Source organism: Eptatretus burgeri, chromosome 2 (assembly GCF_056783735.1).
Source record: "Eptatretus burgeri isolate ZD-2024b chromosome 2, Ebu_testis_v1, whole genome shotgun sequence".
Lineage (NCBI taxonomy): Eukaryota > Metazoa > Chordata > Myxini > Myxiniformes > Myxinidae > Eptatretus > Eptatretus burgeri.
Window position 1 is genome coordinate 59166184 of NC_140962.1, and position 26500 is coordinate 59192683.

Sequence of the window (26500 nt, forward strand, 5' to 3'; positions counted from 1 at the left end):
GCCATTTGCGGTGCCCATGATATGGCGTGAGCCGCAGAATCATCATGATGATTGTTATTTCTGCTGCACAAGCATCGCCGGCTTCAACAATAAGAATAAAGGTCACATCAAGTACGCTGACTGCGTCTCTGCTCGTAAACCTGTGCCTCATGATGATGAGAACCCCGTTCCAACACCTCCAGCTGATCAGAACATAGCTGTAAGTAGTGGTGAAGAGGATGGTGATGATGAACCTTTTGAACCCGACACTCAAGAATCACACCTTCTGAACCAGGGAGACTTAAATGATCTTGTAAGAGATCTCTTGCTGTCAAAGGCGAAGGCAGAGCTGCTTGGATCAAGGCTGCAGCAGTGGAATATACTTGAACCTAACACCAAGATATCCTTGTTCAGAGCACGTCACAGAGACATGGCTGAGTTCTTTGAGATGGAAGACACGATGACATTCTGCAGTGACATCAACGGTCTGTTGAAAGAACTTGGGTGTGATCACGATCCTGCAGACTGGCACCTCTTCATCGACTCGGGGAAGAACAGCTTGAAGGCTGTTTTGCTCCACAATGGCAACGAGAAACCATCAGTCCCACTGGCTCACGCGTTCGGCATGACAGAGACCTATGAGACTATGCGGCAGCTGCTTGATTCCATCAAGTACAATGACTTCAACTGGCACATCTGCGGAGACTTGAAAGTGGTGGCGCTGTTGTTAGGGCTGCAGTCAGGCTACACGAAATACATGTGCTTCCTTTGTCTCTGGGATAGCAGAGACGACAAGAATCACTGGACGAAGAAAGATTGGGAAGAGCGAAAAGAGCATGTACCTGGTCGACACAACGTGAAGCATGTCGCCCTTGTCGACCCAGCCAAGGTTTTCCTTCCACCACTCCACATAAAGCTCGGCTTGATGAAAAGTTTTGTACGGGCAATGGATCTGAATGGGTGTGGGTTTTTATACCTCAAGGAAAAGTTTGGCAACACCTTGTCGGAGGCCAAGATCAAGGCTGGTGTCTTTGTTGGACCGCAAATCCGACAGATTATGAAGGACGAAACTTTTCCGACAACTCTAAACCCCAAAGAGCTGGCAGCGTGGAGGAGCTTCAAAGCTGTGATGGACAACTTCTTGAGGAACGAGCGCGCGGACAACTATGAAGAAATAGTGCAGCAGCTGCTGGAGTCCTTCAGGAAACTTGGCTCCAGGATGTCCCTGAAAATCCATTTCCTACACCAGCACCTGAACTTCTTCCCTGACAACTTGGGAGCAGTCTCGGACGAGCACGGCGAGTGATTCCACCAAGAGATTTCACTCATGGAGACGCGTTACCAAGGGCGGCACAACCCGAACATGATGGGCGATTTCTGCTGGTTCCTGCATCGTGAAACTGACACAGAGCAGCACAAACGCAAAGCCAAATGCCTAAAGCATTTTTAATTACATTCTAGTGGAGTTTTTCTGTAATTTCTATAATTTTGAAGCATTCATGATGAAATAAATGAATAAATGAATTTTTGTAAATTTCATTGAAATCCTGACTTCTCGGCAATGGGAATATTTCTGTTACTGAAAATCCTGACGTGATACAGCAAAACGGTTATGATTTTTGAAATCAGCGTACCCAAATTAGTCTAAATCACTTTACACATCTCCAGTAAAAATTTTTTGTTGTTCAGTGTTATCTTCAAAAGGGGTGTGTTGATTAACCAAAACACAAAATGTTTATTCGTGCATTCCCTTGGAGTTCCCTTCATATGCATGCAAAGTTTCAAGCTGCGAGGTTTCATAGTTATGGAGGAGATGCGCACGCGCGCGCACGCACACGCACGCACGCACGCACGCACGCACGCACGCACGCACACACACACACACACACACACACACACACATTCATATAGATAGGAGAAACACGGGGGTGGGGCATCACATATTAAATGAATATTGTGTGGAATGTATATGCAGCAAAGGCTTTATCACAAGGGATGGCAAAGTACAAATGCAGTGTGTTTGTGAGGGTGCGACACGTATACAACGGGAGGAAATTAGCGTGGCAGGTATATGCAGTAAATAGAACAGACAGAGAGCAGAACATGTTCCCTTTACACTTATGAGCCCCTTTTACAGCCTTACCTATTTATTTACAAACGTGCCATGGTGCCAATCAGAATCACAACTGGGGAAACTTAGATAGAAAGAGGTGAGCAGATAGAGAGCAGTATGAGGCTTGTTGTCGGCCTCTCCCTTACCTGGCAGGAGCAGGCAGGCTCCTGCTGGTCCAAAATGCAGGGGAGGTAAGGGAAGGTAAAGAGAAGTAAGTAAAGGAGGGTGTCTCAATGCATATTCGAGAGGACTGTGTGTTCAGGTGCAAGCACTAGGGGAAGAGTCGAAAGGGTGCGTATCAGTAGGGTCACTGTGAAAAAGAACGTTTGCCAGGCTCTTCGCTGCCCTCAATCGTTAACTCTTGTGCATCTCAAGTGGATAATTTAGAAGGGAAGAAAAGGTCGTGTGCATCAGTGATGGTGCTATCTTCCCGTGCTGGGGTTGGTGTGGCCTCCTACCTCGTGCTGGGACACCACTCAGCTCAGGCCATAGTCTAGCTCAGCCTATTTCAGCGCTCGTCCAGATTGGCTCACTCGCATTGCAAAAGCCTTGAATGGTTGGGCGTTTCGTTCTCTTCAGCAGCTTGAGTTGGGTGGAGAGTTGTGGGGGGGGGGGGGGGTCAGAGTTCATGGACCGCATTCTGCAGGTATGGCTACAGGGAGAAAGGGTCATTCTTCGTTCCCTGTTCCCTTATGCAGCCTGCTTATTGGTCCTGGGCTCACCACAGCATGACTTCACATCCTTCTGAGCCCGCAGCTTGTGAGATGGCTCCAGACGCTCCCAGCAATGGCATGCGCATCATTTCCTGATGATTCCATGGAAGCTTGGGTGTAACGCCCTGTAATGTTCACATGGGCATTGAATAGAGGCGCTCGTGGCAAGTTTGACAAGACGGGTGGTTATCACTGGAAGGAAGGTGTGATGATGGCCAGCTGAAGTGATGGTTGGGTGATGGCGGGAACGTATTTGAATGAGGATAATGAGAATTGAAGACTGGAAAGTACATGAAAGAGGAGAAACATCTTCAATCCCACACAATGCATATTCCCCGACCCTCTAGAATAGACAAAGGAAGGACCCTATCTGATCACACATAATGACGAAATAACTAAGTCGAGAACCACCGTATGTTGGGATCCATTTCTGTGTTTGTTTGTTTGTTTGTGTAAGAATTCCTCAACCACGAGATGGAATGAGTTTAAACTTGGTGGTTCTACTTGTGGTGTGCTCAAGTCGGTATTAGGCATAAAAACATTTTTTTTTTTTTAGGCATTTTTAGACATTGTCGTCGCTAGGGGACACCCAAATGGGATGCTGGAGGGGTTGGGGGGGAGTGGGCGCACAAATTCTCACAAAAGAGACCAAAATAATAACCAAAAGTGGTAAAGTGTAATTTGGATACAATTGAAATAAGCTACGATTTAAAGAAAAAGGTTCAAATTCCTTACAATAATCCATCAAGTTTTCAATATGAAATATGCTTTCTGCTCTCTCAATCTAAAAATTTAAAATGCCATCCACCACAATTACAACTTTATTAAATGGCCCAAATTATGCCCACCTTCTTGTGGGATTGGCCGGGGCGAGGCATTTAGCCTAAGTCTTTCACGAACCGGTTGGTGAGGCCTGACGTTTGACTGAAAGTGACAGGAATTGTAATTTGTTCAGGGAGCCGGCAATAACTCACTTTTACTTTGTGTGAAAGACTCCGTGGGATCTTTAATATCCATCAGCTAATGCAAGCAGGTGGGACACTCACCCAGCTTAATGCCCATCTGAGAGATTTCTTGTGAAAACACCTCATTGACATGAAAACAATCTAGTTTTGATTTCCATCCGCCACATCTGTTCATCATCTATTTTAATTAATTAATAATCTATCGACCAGATGGTGGGTGCAATGATTGAAGGGTCTGCTCTAACTTGGGGATGTTGTCCATTTGAACCTTGGCTGAGTCATATGAAAGATTTTAAAATGGTACATGCTGATACCTTAAAAAAAATATATTAAAAAAAAGGATAGAGCATGGACAAACCATAGCTTGGCAATAAATTTGGGGGCTTGATGGGTCGAATGCCCTTTTACTCTGTTTATGGTACAAAGGCATTTCACCCTCACTGAATACCAAAGCTAGCCAAATATGACAGTAAGGTACAAACTTTCAACTTACTTACTCGGCCCTTCAGGTATATGAATGTGGCTTTGCTCCAAACAGGTTAAGATTTTTTTTTCTTTTCAGAATCGCTGCTTCAATATGAAGAAACAAGGTCGAATGAGGTAAGATCCTCATCCTCTTAATGATGACGTCATAAAAACGAATATGATGTCACTGTGATGTATCAGGTTTGTGATAAATTATCTGTGCTAATGCCCAGCTTGATTCCCGCAAACAAAATTCAAACAGCTTGCCTAGCTTCGGAGATAATGGTATAGGCGATTTCCATTAGCGGCGATATTATGACGTAAACTTTTTTCTAGGAAGAATTTCCAAAATCGGAGATGGTTACCGCCTGCGGCTTTCTGCATATACATGGCAAGTTTCACGAAGATCCGATGAAAACTCTGGGTTGTGAAACAAAAAATGTCAAAAAATAGTAATGACGTCATAAAATTGATATGACGTCATAGTGATGCATCAAATGTGCGGTAATTCATCTCTGCTAATACCCCGTTCGATTCCCGCAAACAGAATTCAAAAAGTTTGCCTAGTTTGAGATAATTTTTTTAGGCGGTTTCCATTAGCGGAGATATTTTGACGCCATAACTTTTTTTCTAGGAGGAATTTTCAAATTCAGAGATCGTTACTGTCTGCGCAGGGTATTTTTACATATATATGCCAAGTTTCAGGAAGTTTCGATGAAAACTGTAGGCTGTGAAACAAACTAGTTTCGGAGATAATGGTATAGGCGATTTCCATTAGTGGCGATATTATGACGTTAACTTCTTTTCTAGGAAGAATTTCCAAAAGCAGAGATGGTTACTGCCTGCGTGTGGGCTTTCTGCATATACATGGCAAGTTTCACGAAGATCCGCTGAAAACTCTGGGTTGTGAAACAAAAAATGTCAAAAATGGGAATGACGTCATAAAAACTGATATTACGTCATAGTGATGTATCATATGTGCGGTAATTCATCTCTGTTAATGCCCTGTTTGATTCCCGCAAACAGAATTCAAAAAGCTTGCCTAGTTTGAGATAATTTTTTAGGCGATTTCCATTAGCGGAGATATTTTGACGTCATAACTTTTTTTCTCGGAGGAATTTTCAAAATCGGAGATGGTTACTGACTGCGCAGGGTATTTTTACATATACGAGGTGTGTTCAAAAAGTATCCAACCTTAATTTTTTGTGCGTAAACAAATGAAGCTCGGGAGGCGTGGTTTGGTGCACGTATGTAGGCGATCCTAATCCGTATGCGTGAATATTTTCCCGCCTGCAGAAGCTGTCAGTCACCGACAGACCGCCGATGAGTGAAGAAGTGTAAACGAGCGCCGTCGGATTTTCGTTTTTGACAAAATGACGGATCACTGTGGTCTCATCACCAGTGATCACTGTGTTGAAGTTGGGATCGCTGTTCACAGTCTCCAGCATGTCCTGTGCGATCTCCAAACGGAGTTGCTTCTGCTCGATCGTTAGCAGCTTTGGCACGAACTTTGCTAAGAGTCTTCTTAAGCCCAAATCCTCAGTCACAATGGAATGAACGGATCCAATGCTGATGCCCGCCTCGTCTGCAGGTTATCTGATCGTGATTCGACGATCCTGCATCAGCAGGGTCCTCACTTGGTCAATGACGATCTCATTTCAGGATGTTGAGGGCCTACCAGAACGTGCTTCACTTTCCACTGATGTGCGACCATCTTTGAAGCGGTTGTACCACTCTTTTATCTGTGTAGTGCCCATTGATTCGTTCCCGAAGGCCTGTTGAATCTTGCGGATCGTTTCCACTTGAGAATCGCCAAGCTTTACACAAAATTTGATGCAGTAGCGTTGTTCAAGTTTTTCCGTCATTTTGTCAAAAACGAAAATCCGATGGTGCTCACTTACACTTCCTCACTCATCGGCGGTCTGTCGGCGACCGACAGCTTCTGCAGGCGGGAAAATATTCACGCATACGGATTATGATCGCCGACATACGTGCACCAAACCACCCCTCCCTAGCTTCATTTGTTTACACAAGAAAAAATAAGGTTGGATACTTTTTGAACACACCTCGTATATGCCAAGTTTCAGGAAGTTTTGATGAAAACTGTAGGCTGTGAAACAAATGAAACAAAAAACAAAAAATGTCAAAAAATAGGAATGACGTCATAAAAATTGATATGACGTCATCGTGATGCATCATATGTGCGTTAATTCATCTCTGCTAATGCCCCGCTCGATTCCCGCAAAGAGAACTCAAAAAGCTTGCCTAGTTTCGGAGATAAATTTTTAGGCGATTTCCATTAGCGGAGATATTTTGACGTTATAACTTTTTTTCTTGGAGGAATTTTCAAAATCGGAGATGGTTACTATCTGCGCAGGGTATTTTTACATATATACGCCAAGTTTCAGCAAGTTTCGCTGAAAACTGTAGGCTGTGAAACAAAAAAGTCCACAAGAACAACAACGTGAGTAAGACTTGGAGATCCTCCACGGGGATCTAAAAACAGGAAGGGCACTCTTCGGCATCGCGACATCACCAGATATGCCTCCGCCCACATTATTCCATCATTATACATACTTGTACCAAGTTTGATTTAAATCCCTGAACCCAAAATCAAAATATTAAATAATTCTGGCAGCCAGACCATGCATTTGATCAGATTGAAATTTAAAACATATTGTTGCGGTTCTCGCAACCGCATGCATCCAACATACAGTGGTCCCAAGACAGTTATTCCATTAATATACGTGTAGATAGTCCCTTCCCTTTTGTCTAGCAGGACAACGGGACGTGCGATGCGAGGATCTCATAGGTAGGTTTGCTTACATCACTGACTTCGTTCCTACTCTTCTTTTATGCTTATTTCTGAGGTCAATCTGAATTTGGGTCCTCGAGGAGGCCAACACGTGCAGCACGGCTGTGAGGAAACCACGATACCCTCGCAATAACCGCACTGCACAAGCATTAACAGCACAGAGCTCTCGTCCTCAAGCGATCCCTCAACTCAACTTTTGTGACGAGTTATATAATATGCTCGGCAGCTAGAGATTATCGACCCGAGCTTCTGATGATCTGGGGGGAGATTGCTAGTTGCATTGAAAAGGCATACGAATATCTCTTTAGAGGCTGTACGGATGGTGTTTTGCACAACACAGAAGCAAATGACCCAATATCGGCAAGAGCGTGGCTAGTAGCTTGGTGCCAATAGCTACATCGTCAAGAGGCCGATAATAGTAAAACGACAACCACGCCACGTTGTGCATGATACGGGTGGCACGTACTTTTCAACCCATTCCTGGACTAACTATATCGATCGGGTTTCGCCCCACGCACACGATAGCAGAATCAGGGCGAACGCGAGCACTGACCACGTGCATAATGGTAGATCCACACGCACTGAACGGAATGTGCTCGAAGGCAGACCCATACGCCGCTCGCGACACTTTGTATTGTACAGAGCAGGGCACGATTGTACCGCTTGTGACACTTTGTTATCGTACAGAGCAGGGCACAAATGTACCGCTCACGACATTTTCTTATCATACAGAGCAGGGCACGAATGGACACATCTTACTGTCTGTGCACGGGTTTGCCATAACATCTTACTTTCTCGCCTCTATGGCTAGCGAAGCTGCGATCGGGCGGAAGCATGTTGTACAGCTCGGGCCACGTTGGCGCACACAGAGTAGGCACATTGACCAGCGCTGGTCGGGGCACCCGAGCAGGTGTGCGGGACCGACGCCGCCCTTTTTGGTTGTCAGGGCACGGCCTGGGGTTTTTTGCATGGCAATTCATGATGCGGAGTTCGGTGTGGGCGATTCATGTCATGCTGTGGGGTCGGAGCGTGACAGATCTGCGGCGCGGGGTCGTCTTGCCGGAAATGGAATGTTGCGGTTTCCAGTCATCACGGCCGGGCCGCACAGTGGGTCAGGGCCAATCAGAGCGCCCGATTCAGGTGACGACACAGCGCTTTGGGGTGGCCCCCCACCCCGCGCCGCGGGGCCTATAAAGATCCGAGTGGAGCCTTCGATCCCTCTCTGCCCTGCCTCACCTCCCGCTCAAGCTGGACTTTGACTCCGCCTTTTGTCATCATGCCTCGACTCCGCCTTCTATCGTCATCGCCTCGACTCCGCCTCCTGCCGTTGTCGCCTGGACTCCGCCTCCTGCCGTTGTCGCCTGGACTCCGCCTCCTCTTCCTCACCCACACGTCGCCGACTCCACCCTCCCAACTCAAGCCCCTCCTTCACGCCGACAGTCGCGTCACATTCTCTGGACGACGCTTTGCACGAGTTGCCACGAAGCAAGAGACGATGCGCTAGCTGTCAGGGAGCGGGGGGGGGGGGGGAGTAGCACACCACCGAGCATCTCCCCAAATGTATTAGTGGCATGTTCGGGCAACCGTGCAAAGGTACAGAGAGACCGTAGCCTCAACTCCTCTCCTGTCTTGCTGTAATAACTCCACTTCATCGGGTTTTCTGTGTCTGTGTGTGTGCGTCTGTGTGTGTGCGTGTCCTGGCGCCTGTCCACATAAGTAAGACGGCAGAAGATTATTATGATTATTATTATTTCGCGTTTGGTCTGCTCTGCGTCTGCTTTGTAGGTTGCTTGTTTGTTGTCGCACCACACCTTTGTCCCCTATCTCTGCTTGCACACCCCAATAAATCTATTGATCATACCCTTCCTCACCTGCTTGTTAAGAAATCATGATTAGAAATGTTCCCAGCTCGTTTTTGTCTTTTCTTGCATTGATCCAGCATGGTCCAAATCCGAGCTTAGCCGGGACTTTATTCCCAACAATCCGTTCCTTTTAGTCGGTACGTCCTTGGCAGTGTCGCTTGGCTGCATCCATTCTGGTAAAGTGATCCGGTTCGGACAAGGCGTACTGAGGGCATGTTCCCCGGTAATTAAATCACGTGATTAATTAGTAAACCCATAGACGGGAGGACCCGAGGTCACGCGGTTGAGTTATTGGCATCCATGGTGGGTTAGCGAATTATCCATGTGCGACGGTCGGAATTATCCATGTGCGACGGCCGACAATTTCGGGGAGTCTGGTGGGAGCCGAGATAGCTTTCCCCACTTGTGGTCTTCTCACCTGACCCCCGGCCCACAACAACATATTCCCATGACTATTAGATCATAACTGTGATGTTTCACGTTGATTGAAGAAGCAGTTCAAGAGAATTAAAAAAAAAAAGATTTTCATTCAATCCAATATGGCTGCCAGACCATGTGATCTATTTATTATTTGTGAACATCCTGGTATTCCCAAGGCTTATGGAACATGTGGGTGAAGTTTCCCTTCGATCTGTCAAGCTGTTCTGGAGAAGAAGATTTTTTAAAGGTTTATTCTTCAAAAAATCAGAGCTGCCAAGAAAATCATAGTGACCTATGACATCATAGGTGGAGAACTTTTTGTTCCTCATGGATCAGCGATCATACCTGTAAAGTTGCGGCTCGTTCTGTTCAGCCGTTTCGGAGATGAGGATTTAAAAAGATTTTTATATTAAAAACAATATGGCTGCCGAACCACATGACTGATGATGTCATCAATTTTTTCCCCCATTACAATTTAGCCCGAGATAACCCTCAAAATTTTTCATACTGATCAGATAAAGCATTCGACATATGCAATTATGATGTCATCAAAAAAATCACACTCGTTTCCCATGGTAAGTACTTCACATGTGCCAAGTTTACATTTTTTCCATGGAGCAGTTTCGAAGACGAAGATGCAGAGGCCAAAAGTTTTTCAACACGTTTTTTTTTACAACACGGCCGATACACCACGTGACCTATGACATAATTATCATTAAAACATTCTGCATGCGTAGTCGCGCCTATGCTGAAAATTTCATGTCAATCAGATAAGCAGTTGCAGAGAAAACAGAAAATTAGCACAGATGGACACAAGTACAACGTACTTACGCATGTCTAACACAAAAACATAATGCTTTGGGTGACTTCGTCAGCAGAGGCATAAAAATCGAACTTCTCAGACGAAACCAATCTGCTAAAGTTGAAACTACCCTTTGGAGTATAATTTTTATTTGTATCCAAGGTCGAGACTCGTGGAGTAGCGAGAACATAGATCAGATCAGGATATGGGAGAACAAAATGAACAGCAGAAAGAGAGAGGGGGGGGGCATGCTAACAGCAGGGATGAGGGACAAAATAGAGGGAGACTTGGAGAAATAAGTGATGAGGGCTAGGGGAGGAAACACGAGGTGGACAAGATGGATACAGAAGTAAACTCTCAGGAAGGAAAAACTGGAAATGTGAAAAGGGGTGGGCTTGGGGGGGGGATTAATAGAGGACTTCAAAGACAACATGCACTCTCCCCTCATGTTACTCCACCTTCCTGTGATCTTTTCTAACCCCAGTACCTAGTCAGAAAACATCATGGTTTTGTATGGTGGATTTGAGGCTGTGGTGAATATTTTGGTTCTGAGACGGTGGTGAAAAGCTGTCTTAAAGACGTGGATGGAAGACTAAGATTGAAGAGAATGTAGAAGTTGATTCCACAGGTGGGGCAAAAAAATGAGGAACGAATGAATGGAGGTGCACAGAGATTCTGGAATTTGGGGGTTCCACCAGAAGGGGATTGCTGGTGGACCACATACGCCCTGCATAAAACAGGAGGTTTGGAAGGGGGGGGGGCAGGACAGAGCACGGAGACAGCAGAGGGTGCAAGACCAGAAAGGAGGTGGTAGTGGTTTTGAATTGTTTAATTGTGTGTGTGAAAGTGTTGTAAGATGTGAAAAATGTAATTCACGCCATATTTCCAATTCAATGTGTTTATTGCGATTGTGGCTTTGCAGCTGAACTACGTGCCACTTTAACAGTTTGCTCATTAAGGGGAAAAGGTGTGGGATATTCCCCGGGAGGAAGTTTTATTTTTCTTTTGTCGTTTTGCCTTTTCTACAGAAAGAGTGGGCCAAGGGAATGACAGCACATTTACAAGTGTGGATGAAAAGTTTTGTCTCTAAAGAAAGAAAGTATTTAGTGTCGATTAACAAATATTTTTGGAGAACTATTTTGTCATGAAAAACATGTTTGATGTGACCACCATTTTACCCATAAGAATACTGGTTTGACAGAGCACACAAATCTATTTTTTCCCAAAATGCAATGGCCCTTTGTCAATGTTGTGTGGATTTTTAGATCCTGCAAAGCGAAAGGTGTGTCTCTTTCCAATCCCAATGAAGTTTATATGGCCGCCACCTAAAAACCAGGTAGGTGTTGTAAAAGACTCGGATGTTCATTGAAATGCAAAATTCTTCAGCAAATTCAAAATGATGAAGCCTACTATGTTGTGTCAATGCTTATGAATCCTTAGACCTTGTTGGGGTAGAGGTGTGGGTCTCATTTCATCATTGGCTGAATGGTCATCCTGGAGATCACCAATTGCTGTTTTGTCTTTCTGGTTGATTTGGCAGGACTGATTTGTTGCAGTTCCAAGTGCTTCAACCCTTTCTGGAATGCATAATCATGGCAGCTGAGGCCTCTTTGGTTTAAGGACAGCACATTTCTCGATGCTTACTAAGCTCACTGCCTGCAGCATACAAGGCTGCCTTCATATGGAGCGTTCTGACTTCCTCCACTGGTGCAGTTGACGTGATGTTATCAATGAACCGCCCTCCTCTCGCATCCCAGTGGAGGCTGGAGTGCCCCGAGGCAGTGTCTTGGTCCAGTTTTGTTCCTTCTCCAATGAAAAACCTCTATAACGAACCTGGAAAACAACCTCTTCCTTTTTGCAATTGACCCCACCATTGTGTTATACACTATCCCCAACCTATTGACAGGCAGACCAAAGCTGTATCACTCTGACGATCTGGAATTGATTGGATCTTGGTTTGACAAATGGACCATATCTTTCAATAGCAGAAAATCTCACTATCTCACCCTGTTGCTCCCGAAAGATCAAACTAAGGCCTTAGTTATTTTATAACTTGGTTTACGCAGTTCTTCAGCTAAAATGTAGGGTCGGTAGGTTGAAATATAAATATAAATATAATTTCAATTTTCAGAAATTATATATTTTTATGATTTTTTTTCCAATGTTCCATGGAAAAGACAAGGGTAGGTGGGGGGGGTATAAATATAAATCCTGGACCAGGAGGATCTAAGAAAACATTGAAGATGGAAAACCATTCAAATGCAGGATGCCATTGTTCACTGTATCATCTGATGTGAAAAACAATAAATGATTAAAACTTGTTTTTACAATATAGTCTGGCATGTTTTTCTTATAGGAACCTGTTGGATTATCAAACAAATAGAATCAATGCTGAGAAAATTACTGTCCAAGTCATAGATGTGTGCGTGCACACCAGTGCATAGTGCTGGATATGATTAAAAAAATGTGTCCACTCGGAGTCAACACGCTCAAAACGGTCAATCAGAGCCATAACCAGCTTAGTTTTCAGTGGGCATCTGATCGTACCGTCTCCCCATCCCCATGAGCACATCAAAGGCTGATTTCTGGTCCGTTGAAGGCTGAATATCAGTATCTCGCATGGAAACTTTGACGTACTTGGCACCAAAATCTTTCAATACAAACAGCGGTGTACAACTTTCGATGGAAACAAAATCGGCACGATCGAGAGTACCGTGCGAATCATCCCTGCTGCTGCACTGAATTGATGCAATAATTCGGCCAGAATATTCGTCGTCAAGATGTTGCGTGATTAAATCACCAATACAGTCACTCGAATAGATACCGCTGACAAACTTCTTAACAACTCATGGCTCGCAGACTTCCTCTCCTGTCACAGTCACCGTGTGGCCCAAAAAGGAGTTCTTTCATCCCCTCTTCATGTCCAGGCTAGAGTTCCTCAAGGTAGCATTCTGGGCCCTGTTCTTTTTCTGGTTTTCATCAATGATCTCTCCGACTCTTTGGAAAACCCTCTATATCTGTTTGCTGATGAATCCACCCTCTGCCGTACCGTCGGTCATCCCTCAGACCAGCAAGCAGCAGCTTCTTCGCTCACTGCAGATCTGGATAAAATCACAAACTGGTCCAACACATGGAACATGTCTTTCAATCCGGACAAATCTCACACTCTCACTATGTCTCTTCGAAAGGACCGTTTATAAAATCCCCCATCCACTTTCTCCACAATCCTCTGGAAGAAGTCCTTTCTTTCAAGCTTCTGGGTCTCACTATCTGCCATGACCTTTCCTGGGAAAGCCACATTTCAAACCTCACCTCCAAAGCCAGTTGCCGACTGGGAATCCTCCGTCATGCAAAGTCCTTCCTTGGCCCACCTGAGCTCCTGACCACTTACAAAGCTTTTGACCGCAGCCTGATGGAGTACTGCTCTCCACTCTGGGCTGGTGCTCCTGCCTCCCACCTTTCTCGGCTTCACGCTGTAGAAACCAAGGCATTTCGGATCATTGGCATCTCCCGCAATGAGGCTGAGTCTTTGAGCCTCTCACTCAATCACCGCAGGTTGGTCGGTGGTCTTTCTGTCTTCTACCGTCTCCTCTCCAGCCTCGCCCCCCCCCGGCTCTCTCTGCGATTTGTCCCCAGCACATTTCCGCAGGGCGCTCAAGGTCCGCCAACAACCCCCTTCTGGTAAAACTACCAAAATCACGAATCACTGCTCACCTTCACTCTTTCATTCCTCTTTTTTCCCACCTTTGGAATAAGCTCCCTCACTCTATTCATTGCCATTCTTCCCTCCAGGCCTTCAAAACAGCTGTTCACCACCACCTCTTATCATCCCCCATCCAAATCCTCGATCTTTTCTACCCCCGATAATCCACCCAAGCCCACCTCCTTCAAATTCACTGCTTTCCTTCCTGAAAGTCCCTGTAATGTCCACCTTCTATTCCCCATGTTCCCCGTCCCATACCTCTCCCTTCAACAGATCTCCTAATGTCTCTGTTCCCCACTGTTTTATCCTTCCCACTCCCTCCTCTCTTGTCTCATGTCCCCCATGATGTGCGTTGTGTGTTAGCTCTCACACAAGCCTCGACAAGGTACAGAAAAAAACCCCCCAAAAAACAACAACAAACAATCACTTTCGCCCCAGAAACAACAGTCAATCTGAACCACGCAGGCCACTGCTCAGACGCCATGACCGAAGACGACTACGCAGCTTTACTGCGCAGCTCGGTTAAAGGTGACTCGGCATTTTGGCGCGCACGCACGAAATTATATTTTGAAAATAAATGCCGACATTTACATTTCGGGTTTTGAAACTTTTGCACCTTCGGCGGAAAATGTATAAATATGAAAGGCTAAAAATGTGTTATATATTTATATTTCATTTCGGCAAATATACCGTCGGTGGATCCGTAAACCAAGTTATAAAATAACTAAGGCCTAACCTACATATCAATTTCCATGGTCAGACTATGGAAGAGGTTAAATTTCCAATCCCAGCCACAGACGAGGCATCCTCTATCAGTTTAAGTTATGTGTTGAAAAATCAGAACTACTCAGTCAGTCCACAAGGCCTTTGTCTATAACTCAATGGAGTTCTGCTCTCCACTTTGGGCTGCCACCCCAGTATCACATCTATATTTCCTGTTTCGGTGGAATCTAAAGCCCTCAACATATTTGGAATCTCCCACGATGAAGCCAAAGCACAAGGTCTATCAATCTCACATCGCAGACAAGTTGATAGCCTTCTATTTTTTCACTCCTCCAATGTTCCTTCTGTCGTCTCAGTCATCCAACACTCCCCAGCTCGTTCAGGACAAACATGTTCTTTCAGGAACCCGCTCCTGGTTAAACAATCAAAAACCCAGGCTTAATGACTATCTCCACTCTTTTATCCCTCTTTTCTCCTGTTTGCGGAACTGCCATCCTGAGGTTGTTTGATCCCCTCTTCCCTTCCGGACTTCAAAGACAACATGCACTCCCATCTCATGTTATTCCCCCTCCCTGTGATCCTTTCTACCTCCAGTACCTAATCCAACGTTTTCTTTCAGGTTACCATGTTCCATCCTTTCTTCTGTCTCCTCTTTTGTTGTTCATTCATTTCCTTGATTGTTAATTCATTCCAAGTGTGACCACACTGCCCCCACTGTGTTAGTTAATTGCCTTTTGTACACTCTGTTCCCTCACTCTTCCATGAGCCTCAATGTTGTAAAGGAAATCTTTTATTTTAAGTTGAAGAACTGTTTCTGCCCAAGTTATCATGTTATTCCACATAAAGCTTTGAAGTGTCATTGCACCACAGTTAGTCTTCGAGGCGAATAAGAACACAGTCCTACTCCTTTGTTCCATTCATTTATGACCTTCAATAATCACCATGTCCATCACTGACATATATATATATATATATATATATATATATATATATATATATATATATATATATATATATATATATATATATATATATATATATATACACACACACACACACACACACACACACACACACACACACACACACACACACACACACACACACACACACACACACACACACACACACACACACACACACACACACACACACCCTGGTGTGTTGGCGCAGTGGTTAGGGCAGCGGCTTGGGATCCAAAAGGTCCTGAGTTCAAGCCCCGTTAGGCCACTGAATTAATACACCAGGGAGTTGACTCAGCCTGTCATCCTTCCAAAGTCGGCGAAATGAGTACGAGTGTACTGGGCTGGTGTATACCCTGGTGAAAATAGGTGTACCATATCCCTGTGTCGTAAGAGGCGACCAGGGTTGTGTCAGGAAGGGCATCCGGCGTAAAACATGTGCCAAATCACTATGCGGATCATACGGATGATCCGCTGTGGCGACCCCTAACGGGAGCAGCCGAAAGGAGAAGAAGAGGAGGATATATATATAAATATATATACTGAAACGCAAAAGAAACTGACCACTTGTTTGAAATATCATAAAATTGTAACAGTTCAAAATAAAACAAACCAACAATTGCTAATTGAAACATTGGCATTTTATTGATGACATGTCAAGTTTTTGACCAAGATACACCATCTCATAAGTTTGTTCTACAGTACAGAACAGCACAGGGTGCAATGTCAGTCCCCTTTCAATAGTGTGTGTGGCCACCATTGTTTTGGATACAGGCAGTGAGTGCATTGTGGCTTCACATGCCGCTCCTGACGCCACTGGTGCTACAAGTCCCCAGTGGGCGAGTCGTGACATATGAAGCCACAACCACGCGACCACCACCAACCGCGACTCGGGCTCCGCCCATACAGTACACTGCCTACCAGTCTTTGGATGGATTGCTGCTGGATTCTGTCCCACTCAGTCCTCAATGTCTGAAGCCATCTGACTTAGGACCATCTGCCTGTGCTGCCTTGCAGTGGCGACTCTTGGCCTCCCTGATTGAGGTCTGTCATCTGCAGAGTTGTGGAGGGTGTCTCTGTCCACCAGGGCCGATATCGTCTGGTGTGAACAGCCAAGGTGACGTGCCACCTCACGGTAGCTCAATCCGCCTTGCAGTATGCCCAAGGCACACTGCTGTTGATCCCTTGACAATCGTGGCATGTTGATTGAAATGCCCATTATGCACTGGCCTTTTAAAGCCAATATCAAGACATCACGTGCAGCTCATTAAAATCATCCCGTACCCCTTGGCGAATCACTGACAGTCAAAACGGCTGTTCAACAGCTGTGCTATGAAGTGACCATTGAAGGTTCAAGTGACCATCCGTGACCGTTTTGTCTGACAGTGACGACACTATTGTCCACAAATAAGTTCATACATTTACTACACACAGTGTTATTGTTGACATTTGAAGGTTTAAAAGGTGGTAAGTTTCTTTTGCGTTTCAGTATATAATATATACATACACACACACTAACATATATATATATATATATATATACATACACACACACACACACACAAAAAAAAAATACACACACACATATGTATATATATACACACACACAGTCATACTGTGATAAGGTGCTCACCACAGACTCTTCCATGAAAGCTGAACATCATTCTTTCACATCATATAATGAATGACAATAAGCAATGGGAGCACATCCACTTATTACGTATGCTAAAATGGCAAAAAATTTTCCGCCTCTTCCTTCGATGCACATCCAAACCCTCAACCCTTACATCCATGCTCCCCAACTCCCATCTCACACCAATATTCTTTCCCATGTTTTCTAACTTCTTCCACACTATCCTACCTCCCCCACTTTTTTCCCCTACACTTCTTTCCCAAGAAAAAATAGAAAAGAGCAGAAAGAAGAGAGATAAAAGCCATCAAATATAAATATTTTACAGCCCCTTCGTATCATTTGCAGAATGAGTGAAACAACCACTCACAATGAAGATGTAATTTCAATGTGGGGAAAGGCTCTTGCAAAATGAATAATGGAACACTTGTTTTCTCACTTTTCCTCTGCTTCTTTCATTCCAATCCCACAGTCCCCACACTCCCCTCCCTTGCCAGTAAAAAAAAAAAAACAACTTGCGTTTTCAGCACTGTTGCATGCATGGTGTCCTTTGCTTTACGTTTGGGGATTTTCTTTCTGCAAGTTCCATATTAATGAATCTGTCTCACTTATAAGACCATTAATGCAGAATGACCATGAATTTTGGTCTCTGCTGGAAAGGCAATGACCATGCCTCTGTTCTGTGACCATGCATTTTAACCTTTGGGCCAAGGTGTATTCGATTTGGTAAGGTTTGTACGACCATGTACATTGGTCAGATATCACTGGATTGAATCCAGAGCTAGCTAGACTACATTATGAGTCGTGGCTGAAGGTGACAGGACCTTTATACAGTAGAAAGGAGGTGATAACGAGGGCATCTGATAAAGACGTTTAAGATAATGAACGGTAGAGACAAAATAAGCACTGAAGAGTTTTTCAGCAGAATAGACAGTAATGGGATCAGGGGGCATCGCCTGAAAGTAAAGAAGGGGAGAGTGAGGACAGTAATAAGGCAACGGTCTTTCACTCAGAGTGGTTAATGTCTTGAACCCTTCCTGAAAAAGTATAATAATTTTTATACTTCGAATGCCGAGAAGTCTATAATTTAACAAGAGCGCAAGTGAGCACAATATACGCCCGAACAAGAAGGTATATACAGAATTGTGCTACTACATGGAAAACAGCATCCTGGTTGCCATGGCAACCACTTTAGATGACGAACGTATGTCGTGACACACCGTCTCCACAGTCTGTACCTATGTACCAAATATGAAATGTGAAAGTTGAAAACTTTGGGAGTTAGAGTGCGGACAGGAACGGACGGACGGACAGACAGACAGACGGACGGACGGACAGACAGACGGACGACTGGTATATATATATATATATATATATATATATATATATATATATATATATATATATATATATATATATATATATATATATATATATATATTGGGCATATAAAAACCAATAATATAATGTTCTACTCTATATACGTATATAAAAACGAAAATCACGGTGAGGCGGTGAAGCCGTCAGTCAGTCTGTGAAGACTAATGCCTATTAATCACGTCCTGTTGAAATGTTAATTCCCCAAGAGCCTTCAGATTCCTAAAGACCCAAAAGACCCAGAAAGACACAAAAGACACAAAAGTTCCAAAAGACCCTTTAGACTGCTTACACCCTTCAGACAGACTAGACAGCTTAGACCTTTGACCATTTAGACCACTTGGACCTTCTTATATCACAAATTAGATTTCAAAACAAATATAATATCACCAATATTACAAATAAATTTGTAGAAAAGAAATGTTTGTATGATTGGTGTAAATCATAACACAGCAAATCTGTGACATCATTCTCTGCAACGACATGTGGAGAGGCGAGCATAGCGAGTCGATCCATGTTGGAGAATGTTATAATGTCTAGACGTGGAAGCAATGGAAGCAATGGAAGCAATGGAGATAGAGGGTTACATGAATATTTGCAGGAATTAATGAGGTAGCTTGAGTATGGATTGGTGATTGGTTATCTGGAAAGGCAGTGGGAGGAAAAGGGAAGGCAGAGTGAGGGGAGGGGAGAGAAGGCAGCATGATTGGAGGGGAAGGGAAGGCATTGTGAGGAAAAGGGAAAACTGTGTGAGGGGAGGAAAGGGAGTGTGATGGGAAGGGAAGGCAGCATGGGGGAGGGAAAGGGAAGGCAGAGTGAGGGGAGGGAAGGCAGCATGATGAGAGGGGAAGGGAAGGTAGTGTGAGAGGAGGAGAACGGAAGACAGTGTGAGGGAAAGCGAATGCAGTGTGAGGGGAAAGGGAGGAAAGGGAAGGCAGCGTGAGTGGAGGGGAAACGAAGGCAGTATGCTGGGGTGAAAGTGCTTTCAATCGTCGATTGCGAAAGTGAACCTGTTGCTGTTGCAGACTTTGATTTCTTTGAATCGGTATTCTCAACCGTTACTAATTGGTACTCTCTCTGGTGTTTGGTTTTCAAATGTTTTGCATATTGGATATGATGAGCAGTGTCTATTGAACAAAGTGAGCATGCAACCTTTGGACTGTCTTCTTTAACCTTCCCAGAATAGTTCCAAACTGCACTTCTGGATCTTTTGAACAAAATTTTGTCAAAATTTAATCACTCATTTTATTACCTATCCATCAATCAGCACACTTTACTGGCTAACTCTAAATGCCTCGTTCTTCATTTTAAAGGAATGCTTCCTTGGGGCATGTTTAGTTTGCAAGTGACTGACTTTTGCTGGTATATTGCAAATAGGACACCCCTTGGGGTGTTACTTTTCAATTAATACTTTGCCAGGCCATGTGTAACCGGAACATGGCCAACAGGGATGAAAAAATCCCCCCCCCCCACCAAAAAAACGCTTCTTTCTATGAAGTAGGAATTACTCGGAATAGATGTCGATTCTGGTTCACTACTCAATTCCTTTGATTCTGTAGTTGGAATCGATTCTGCCCACCATTATTTTGTACTCAAGCAAGAACTCCAGTAATGAAACGGTTGATAAGGAACGGCTGGCTTGGTTATAATAAACACTGTCCGGAGATGGCCGGAGAATCAAACAATGTGCAAATTGTCCAAATAAATAATTTTTATTATTTTTTATTTTTAGCAATCGGAACTGCTGCTAAGTTCAATTCCACAGTTTAAATTTTGAAATTCCATTCAGGTTAAGATATTCTAGAGCTCAATGCATTTCAGCTGGAATGCTTACATAAATGTCCACAGAGTTTTATGGTGATGGAAGGGTGAGGGAATTTGGGAGGAGGTGGGAAGGGTTTTGGGAGGAGGTAAGCATGAGTTGAGGGGAAAGGAACGCAGACGTGCACCAGAGCATTAATTATGATTCATACTGTCGCATCAAAATGATTCTGCGTAGAATAACAGTGAAGATGGAAACAAAACATAATGTCTGAAATCCATTTTCTACCGGTCATCATATAAATACCACCTGGAGATAAACATCGTCCGGAGATAAATACCACTCGGAGATAAACACTGTCCGGAGACAAACACTGCCCAGAAAGGTCTGGAGACAAACACCATCTGGACATGTCCGGAGACAAATATCATTCAGACACGTCCGGAGACAAACACCGTTCGGAGACAGCCACTGCTCGGACACGTTCAGAGACAACCACCACCCAGAAACTTCCAGAGACAACCACCGCCCGGACCTCTCTGGAGACAATCACTGCTTGGCCACATCCAGAGACACCCACTGCCCGAACAAGTCCGGAGAATGGAATTATACATAGTACCCGGCTCTCTTTTTCTAAGCTCTAAATTCCTTCTGCACAAGGTGTGTGTACCTCTGCTTGTACTTTATCATAAAGGATATTTAAAGTGGGATGATTGTATGTCAGTATTCTACATCATCTGGGGATTTCCTTTTTTTTTTAAAGGTGTACTTTCAAATAAAAATAGTATTTGTCTTACTGAGACATGTTGGACCATTTTAAAATTACTGAGTCATGTTGGATCATTGCAAAATTGGGTTGCAAAATGTGATTTTTTTTTTCCATGGAAAGGGATGCAAGATGAGTGTGCGCCATATACATGAGTGCAGCCTTATACACACTGCAATATACTGTATTTAGCTTTGTCAAAATAATGTATATTGCCCCCACCCCAACTGCTTTTATTATAAACTGATGGCCTTTAATATGACTAATTCAAGCAAATGTTTCAAGATATCAAAACAACATGATATTACTCGATGTGGTTTAATTTCTGAAACATCATGGCTAATTATGGGGCTATCAACATATCAGATATGCAAAAGGAGAGGAGATGGGGGAGGATCTATTGATATTACAAACTGAGAAATGGGAGGATTGAGGAAAAAAGAAAATGGGAAGGAATTTGGGACAAAAATGAGGAAGGAGGGAAGGGTATCAAAAATGGTTTTCCAATCAAGGATGAACAACAACTTTCTGAATTATGACTAAAAAAAAAAAAGGAAGGATAGCAGATCTTCTGGAAGGTGGTTTCATATATGGGAGAACGAGGCATAAAGGAGTTGAGGTGTACAATCAGCCTGGATTTTTAGAAGTTTAACCAGGAGAGGGTTACCGGAAGAACACATGCATGCTGGAGTTGCTGTGGAGGGTGAGAGGACTGCGAGAGCGGTGGGGAGCAATATTGAGGAATAGATGGTATAAAACAGACCACCAACCTGTCTGCGATGGGAGAGCAGCAGACCTTGTCCCTTGGTCTCATCATGCGAGATTCCAAAACTTTAAAAAATTTTATATTCCATCGAATCTTATAGTGAAAGATGCTACATCTCACATAAATAAGTGCATAATAAGAGCAATATTACCAAGAACTAGATATCTGTTACCACAAAGCGATGGCCAAAGGTAAACTTCCCCCAACCGGGGGAGGCTTATCCTTGGCCATCGCTTTCTACTTACCCTTGGCTCATGATCCAATAATGGCCATATTTTTTTCAGACCACGATATGGCCTTGACCTATAAAATTTATGGATAGAGTGCGAATTAAGAAAATATGTGCCCACCTATATAATGTATCCACAAAACTCAACATTATGAAAACCAGAGGAAGATTATTCAAGTTATAGACGTTACAATCAAAAACGTGTTTTTTGAAAATTAGGTCACAAACCAAAAAAAGTATGTAAAGGACACAAAACAAATATCGTGTGTGCAACTTCAGTTCAGGTCCATTATTATGATGCAAGAACATTTTGGAAGGACAAGCGGTCTTTGAGATTCCGCATTGTCAGAATTGAGCAATGTTAAAAAAAATGCGTTTTTCTTCTTTCAGACCGCCATTTGACCTTGACCTTTCACCCGGAGGAGTATAACATAAATTAAGTGTAAGTGCGCCTTACTCTAGGCTATCTAGTGAGGGCAGTTTCATTCTGATGAGATAAACCTTAGTTGAGTTTTGGTGAAAAATGTTAAAATGTCTATAATTGGGTCATGACCTTAAAATTAGGTCAAGGTCAAACAATAATTAAGTCAACCCCGCACACTTTTTATTCCCATTATTGATGCAAAATTTCATTCCGAAAGTTCAAGCCGGCTCCGCGATACAGCTGTATCTTTCAATACGTGGACATCGATGTTAATAGCCTCTTTTCATTGGCAGAAAAAGGGAGAAATGCCTAAATAGTGGTTTACTACTCTTGTGGGTGTAAGATCTTGACCTTTAACCTGGAAGGGTATGATCTAAATTAAGTGTAAATGTGCCTTGCTCTAGTCTAGGGCCTCGGCTATCTGAAGAGGGCAATTTTTTCCAATCGGATAAACCTTAGTAGAAAGTTGGTGAAAAATGTGAAAATGTCTACAATTGGGTCATGACTAAAATATGGGCAATACCCCTGGGCGCTCACCTGGTAGCAGCTAGATAAGAAAAACATAGACCCACTGGTAGGCATGGATAACCCACAAAATATTTAAAGGAGAAGAAAGTAAATACCTATGGATTTTTTTTTTAATGCAGTGAAACAACTTTAGTCGATACCGGGTGATGAAGGCTCCTGTGAAGTTTCATCAAAATTGTTTGTGGAGTTTCAGAGAAGTTGCAAATGTATTTGGATGGATGGACGTACGGACTAATGGACGAACGGACGACACGCCTTCCCATAAACGACCCGGAATTACATTCCAGGTGAGCTAAAAATTGAGGGAGCTAATTGTAGAAGCAAACCCTACAACAGCAATAAGCCTTCCCCAATGCTAGAGGGGGAGGCTTAATTTATATATAATGCAAATGAGGGGCAAATGTGATTAAATCCTATTATATGTTAATGTGTAAATGTCAACTCAGCACTGATGACTTGCTTGGAAAGCGAAAGCTGAGAAACTATTAAAACGGGCATACATGGTCAAAGGGTGTATTGTCAGAACCCGTGTGTATGAAAATTATTATCATGTGTGAGGGACAATGGAAAACTTGTTCGCACAAGGCAAGATCGACACATTTGAAATTTAACAAATCAAATATAATTGGTTTCTCATCAATTAATGCACACTCCTTTCTTCATTCATTTTTTTTTCCACCAAATTAATTGTAAATCAACATTCCACCACATCTTTTTTCTTGAATGGCTATAATTATTCCCACGTTCTTGTGGGGTTGGCCGGGGGAAGGTTTTGACCCAAGTCTTTCACGATCTGGCTGGTCAGGCCTGATATTCGAATTACATATATAGTGTTCGAAGTACAGCATTTTACCATATATGGCAGTGTATTGCAAGGATATTTCACATTGAAAACACAATCTTGTTGCACATTTTTTTTAAAGATGCACAACACGTACTCGTATGATAGTTAAAGATTGCAGTTTAACTGTATTTTCAATTTTGTTCAGAGATGATATGTCACATGCACGCACACACTTCCTGGTAACTGAGAAAAGATTAGTCTCAGAAGACTTAAAACTACTTTATTTCTAGAAATAAATCAATGGATTGTAGAATTAGTCACAATGCTCTAAATAAGCCACTGAATTAACATAATCTCATTCAAACAACCAAGGAATCTTCCAAACCCCTCAACATCTTGCCTGTTCTTTCACTGCCTGGCTCACGGTCGATGCTGCTGCAGTCAGGTCACTTGTACGAGATGTCCGTACATCCAATCCCAGTGTACTTGCGCTGAGCACAGCATAGAATGCACCGCCATACCCAATGTCCAAACTGAGATCTCCATGTCCAGGCACATTGATCGGTACTTCTGCAAATCACATCAGAAGTGATTTTCAGGAAACCCCAAGATCAATTATGCACATGTGTGGAAAACAATGTATCATCATATGAAGTATAATATATCAATATATAACAATGTGCTCCTTCAAATTCCTGGATAATTCAGTGTAGGAATAAATTGAAGACATCCACATTTCCTTCAATATTTCTGTGACTTTTTGTGAATCACTAACCTGTATTATCCCTGATGGATAAGTAACGACAAGAAAAGTATGGTGGACCAATTAGTATTTTCCAGTTCAGGCTGTTCTTCCCCACTAAGGTTCATTGTACATATATTGATCCAGTGCGATAAAACACACATACTCAAACTAACTGTTTACAACTACGTTGTATGTATTTGTCACTGCAAGATAAGCCTGATGTTTGCTTAACGGTTAAGATGGCTGGCTTAAGATCTTAGGGTCTTGATTTTGAGCCCCTACTGTGTTGTTGAAATAACACCAAGAGAGTTCACTCAGCCTGTCATCCTTCTGAGGTCAGCAAAATGAGTACCAGTGTACAGATAGCAGGGGGCACTGCATCAGTGGCACACCTGCACCCACAGAAAATGTGCAACCAGCAGCCACAGCCTCCAAATGAAACAACAAAAACTGCAAGGTGGTTTTAAATCAACCACTGGCAGTCGATGATAACCACCGGCAGTCGATGATAACCACACCGTGAGTGTGATCATGTTTTGTACTCGGTGTCTGAGCGTCCACGCATATTGAAAATCAATACGTGTTTCGAACCTGACCTGATACAACAGGTCAGGTTATGTTACATTCTTATACGTACAGTGACCTGCAAAAGTATTCACCCCCATCCCCAACCAATAATGCCACATTTATATGAATTACGAATTATGTTAAAATCATTTTTCCAAATGACCATTTTTATTCATAACTGAAGAGATCAAACTAAACAGTGTTATAGTTGAAGGAGGTTACATATCAGGAATACCTGCAAAAAACATGTACAAATCAAAATTCACTGGTTGTAAAAGTATTTAGCTCCTCAGGTCAGTAGTTGGTGGAAACACCGTTTGTAGCGATGGCTGCGATGAGTCTTTTTGGGTAGATCTCTACCAGCTTTGCACAGTGAGATGGTGAAATATTTCCCCATTCTTCATGTGTAAATTGCTCTAGTTCTGCCAAGTACAATGGGGATCATCGATGGACTGCAACCTTCAAGTCACACCATAAATGTTCAATTGGGTTCAAGTCTGGACTTTGACTGGGCCACTCAAGAACATTTGTTTTCTTATATTTAAGAACCTAATTATTCACGTGGGTAGGTTACCGAGAGATTGTACCTCAACGGGACCGCTTGGAAACAAGCGGCTTAAGCAGCTCGCTTCCTTTTGGGATAACCGAGCGGGGTATTATCGCGCAGTCCCGTTTGACCCGATCACTTTACCGGCGATCTAAAAACCAACTATATTCCGAGTGCAAGATGGGGCAGTTCAATGAGGGAATGGATGCAACGAACAGGTTTACATTCACACAAGGACACTTATTATAATAAAGCATGTATGCAATTAACCAAGGCAAAACACGTATGCAATTATACAAGCAACAAAAGCACGACAAAAGAACTACGACCATCTATTCGAAATGCAATGCAAACATTTACAGCACACAAAGCACTTAACAATTTCCTACTTATGAGACGGGCCCACGGACACATGTACGCACACACACACCCAAGAAATGGTGGCAGAGGCCTTTGATAACGGGCTCCAGCTCGGAGGACAGGTGAGCTGAAACCCAGAGCCTATCTCGAACCTCTCCACCTCGTGTGGTCTTCAAGTTGTTCAGACCCGGGCTCCAGCGAGAGCGAGCTTGATCCAATCGCCGTGAGCTGCGATCCTTCCCGAGCTCCCGTGAATCCTCCCGCGCTTCTCAACACGTGCTGGTGAGACGAGGCGCCGATCCTTCCCGTCGATGCGTCGCTTCCCCGAGGAACCACCTCCACGAAGAGGTCGATGAAGCAAAAAGCTTACTACTCCAACTCCGCCCACGAACAAAGAAAAGATCTCCTCTTATCCTTCTCCCGCCCTTCCCCCGCTCCCGGCGTGACTCATGACTCATGCCCTCTTGCTCCATCCCCAGCTCAACCATGGGTG

General features: G+C 43.5%; 1 protein-coding gene across 1 annotated transcript in view; it reads right to left on the reverse strand.

The window, feature by feature from the left end:
• Window positions 1–26500, reverse strand: part of L3HYPDH (trans-L-3-hydroxyproline dehydratase) — a 171372-nt gene that overhangs the window by 98537 nt on the left and 46335 nt on the right. The window contains exon 2 of the mRNA XM_085869479.1: window positions 24189–24358. Within this exon, the coding sequence (XP_085725605.1) occupies window positions 24189–24358 (170 nt within the window). The remainder of the gene's footprint in view (window positions 1–24188; window positions 24359–26500) is intronic.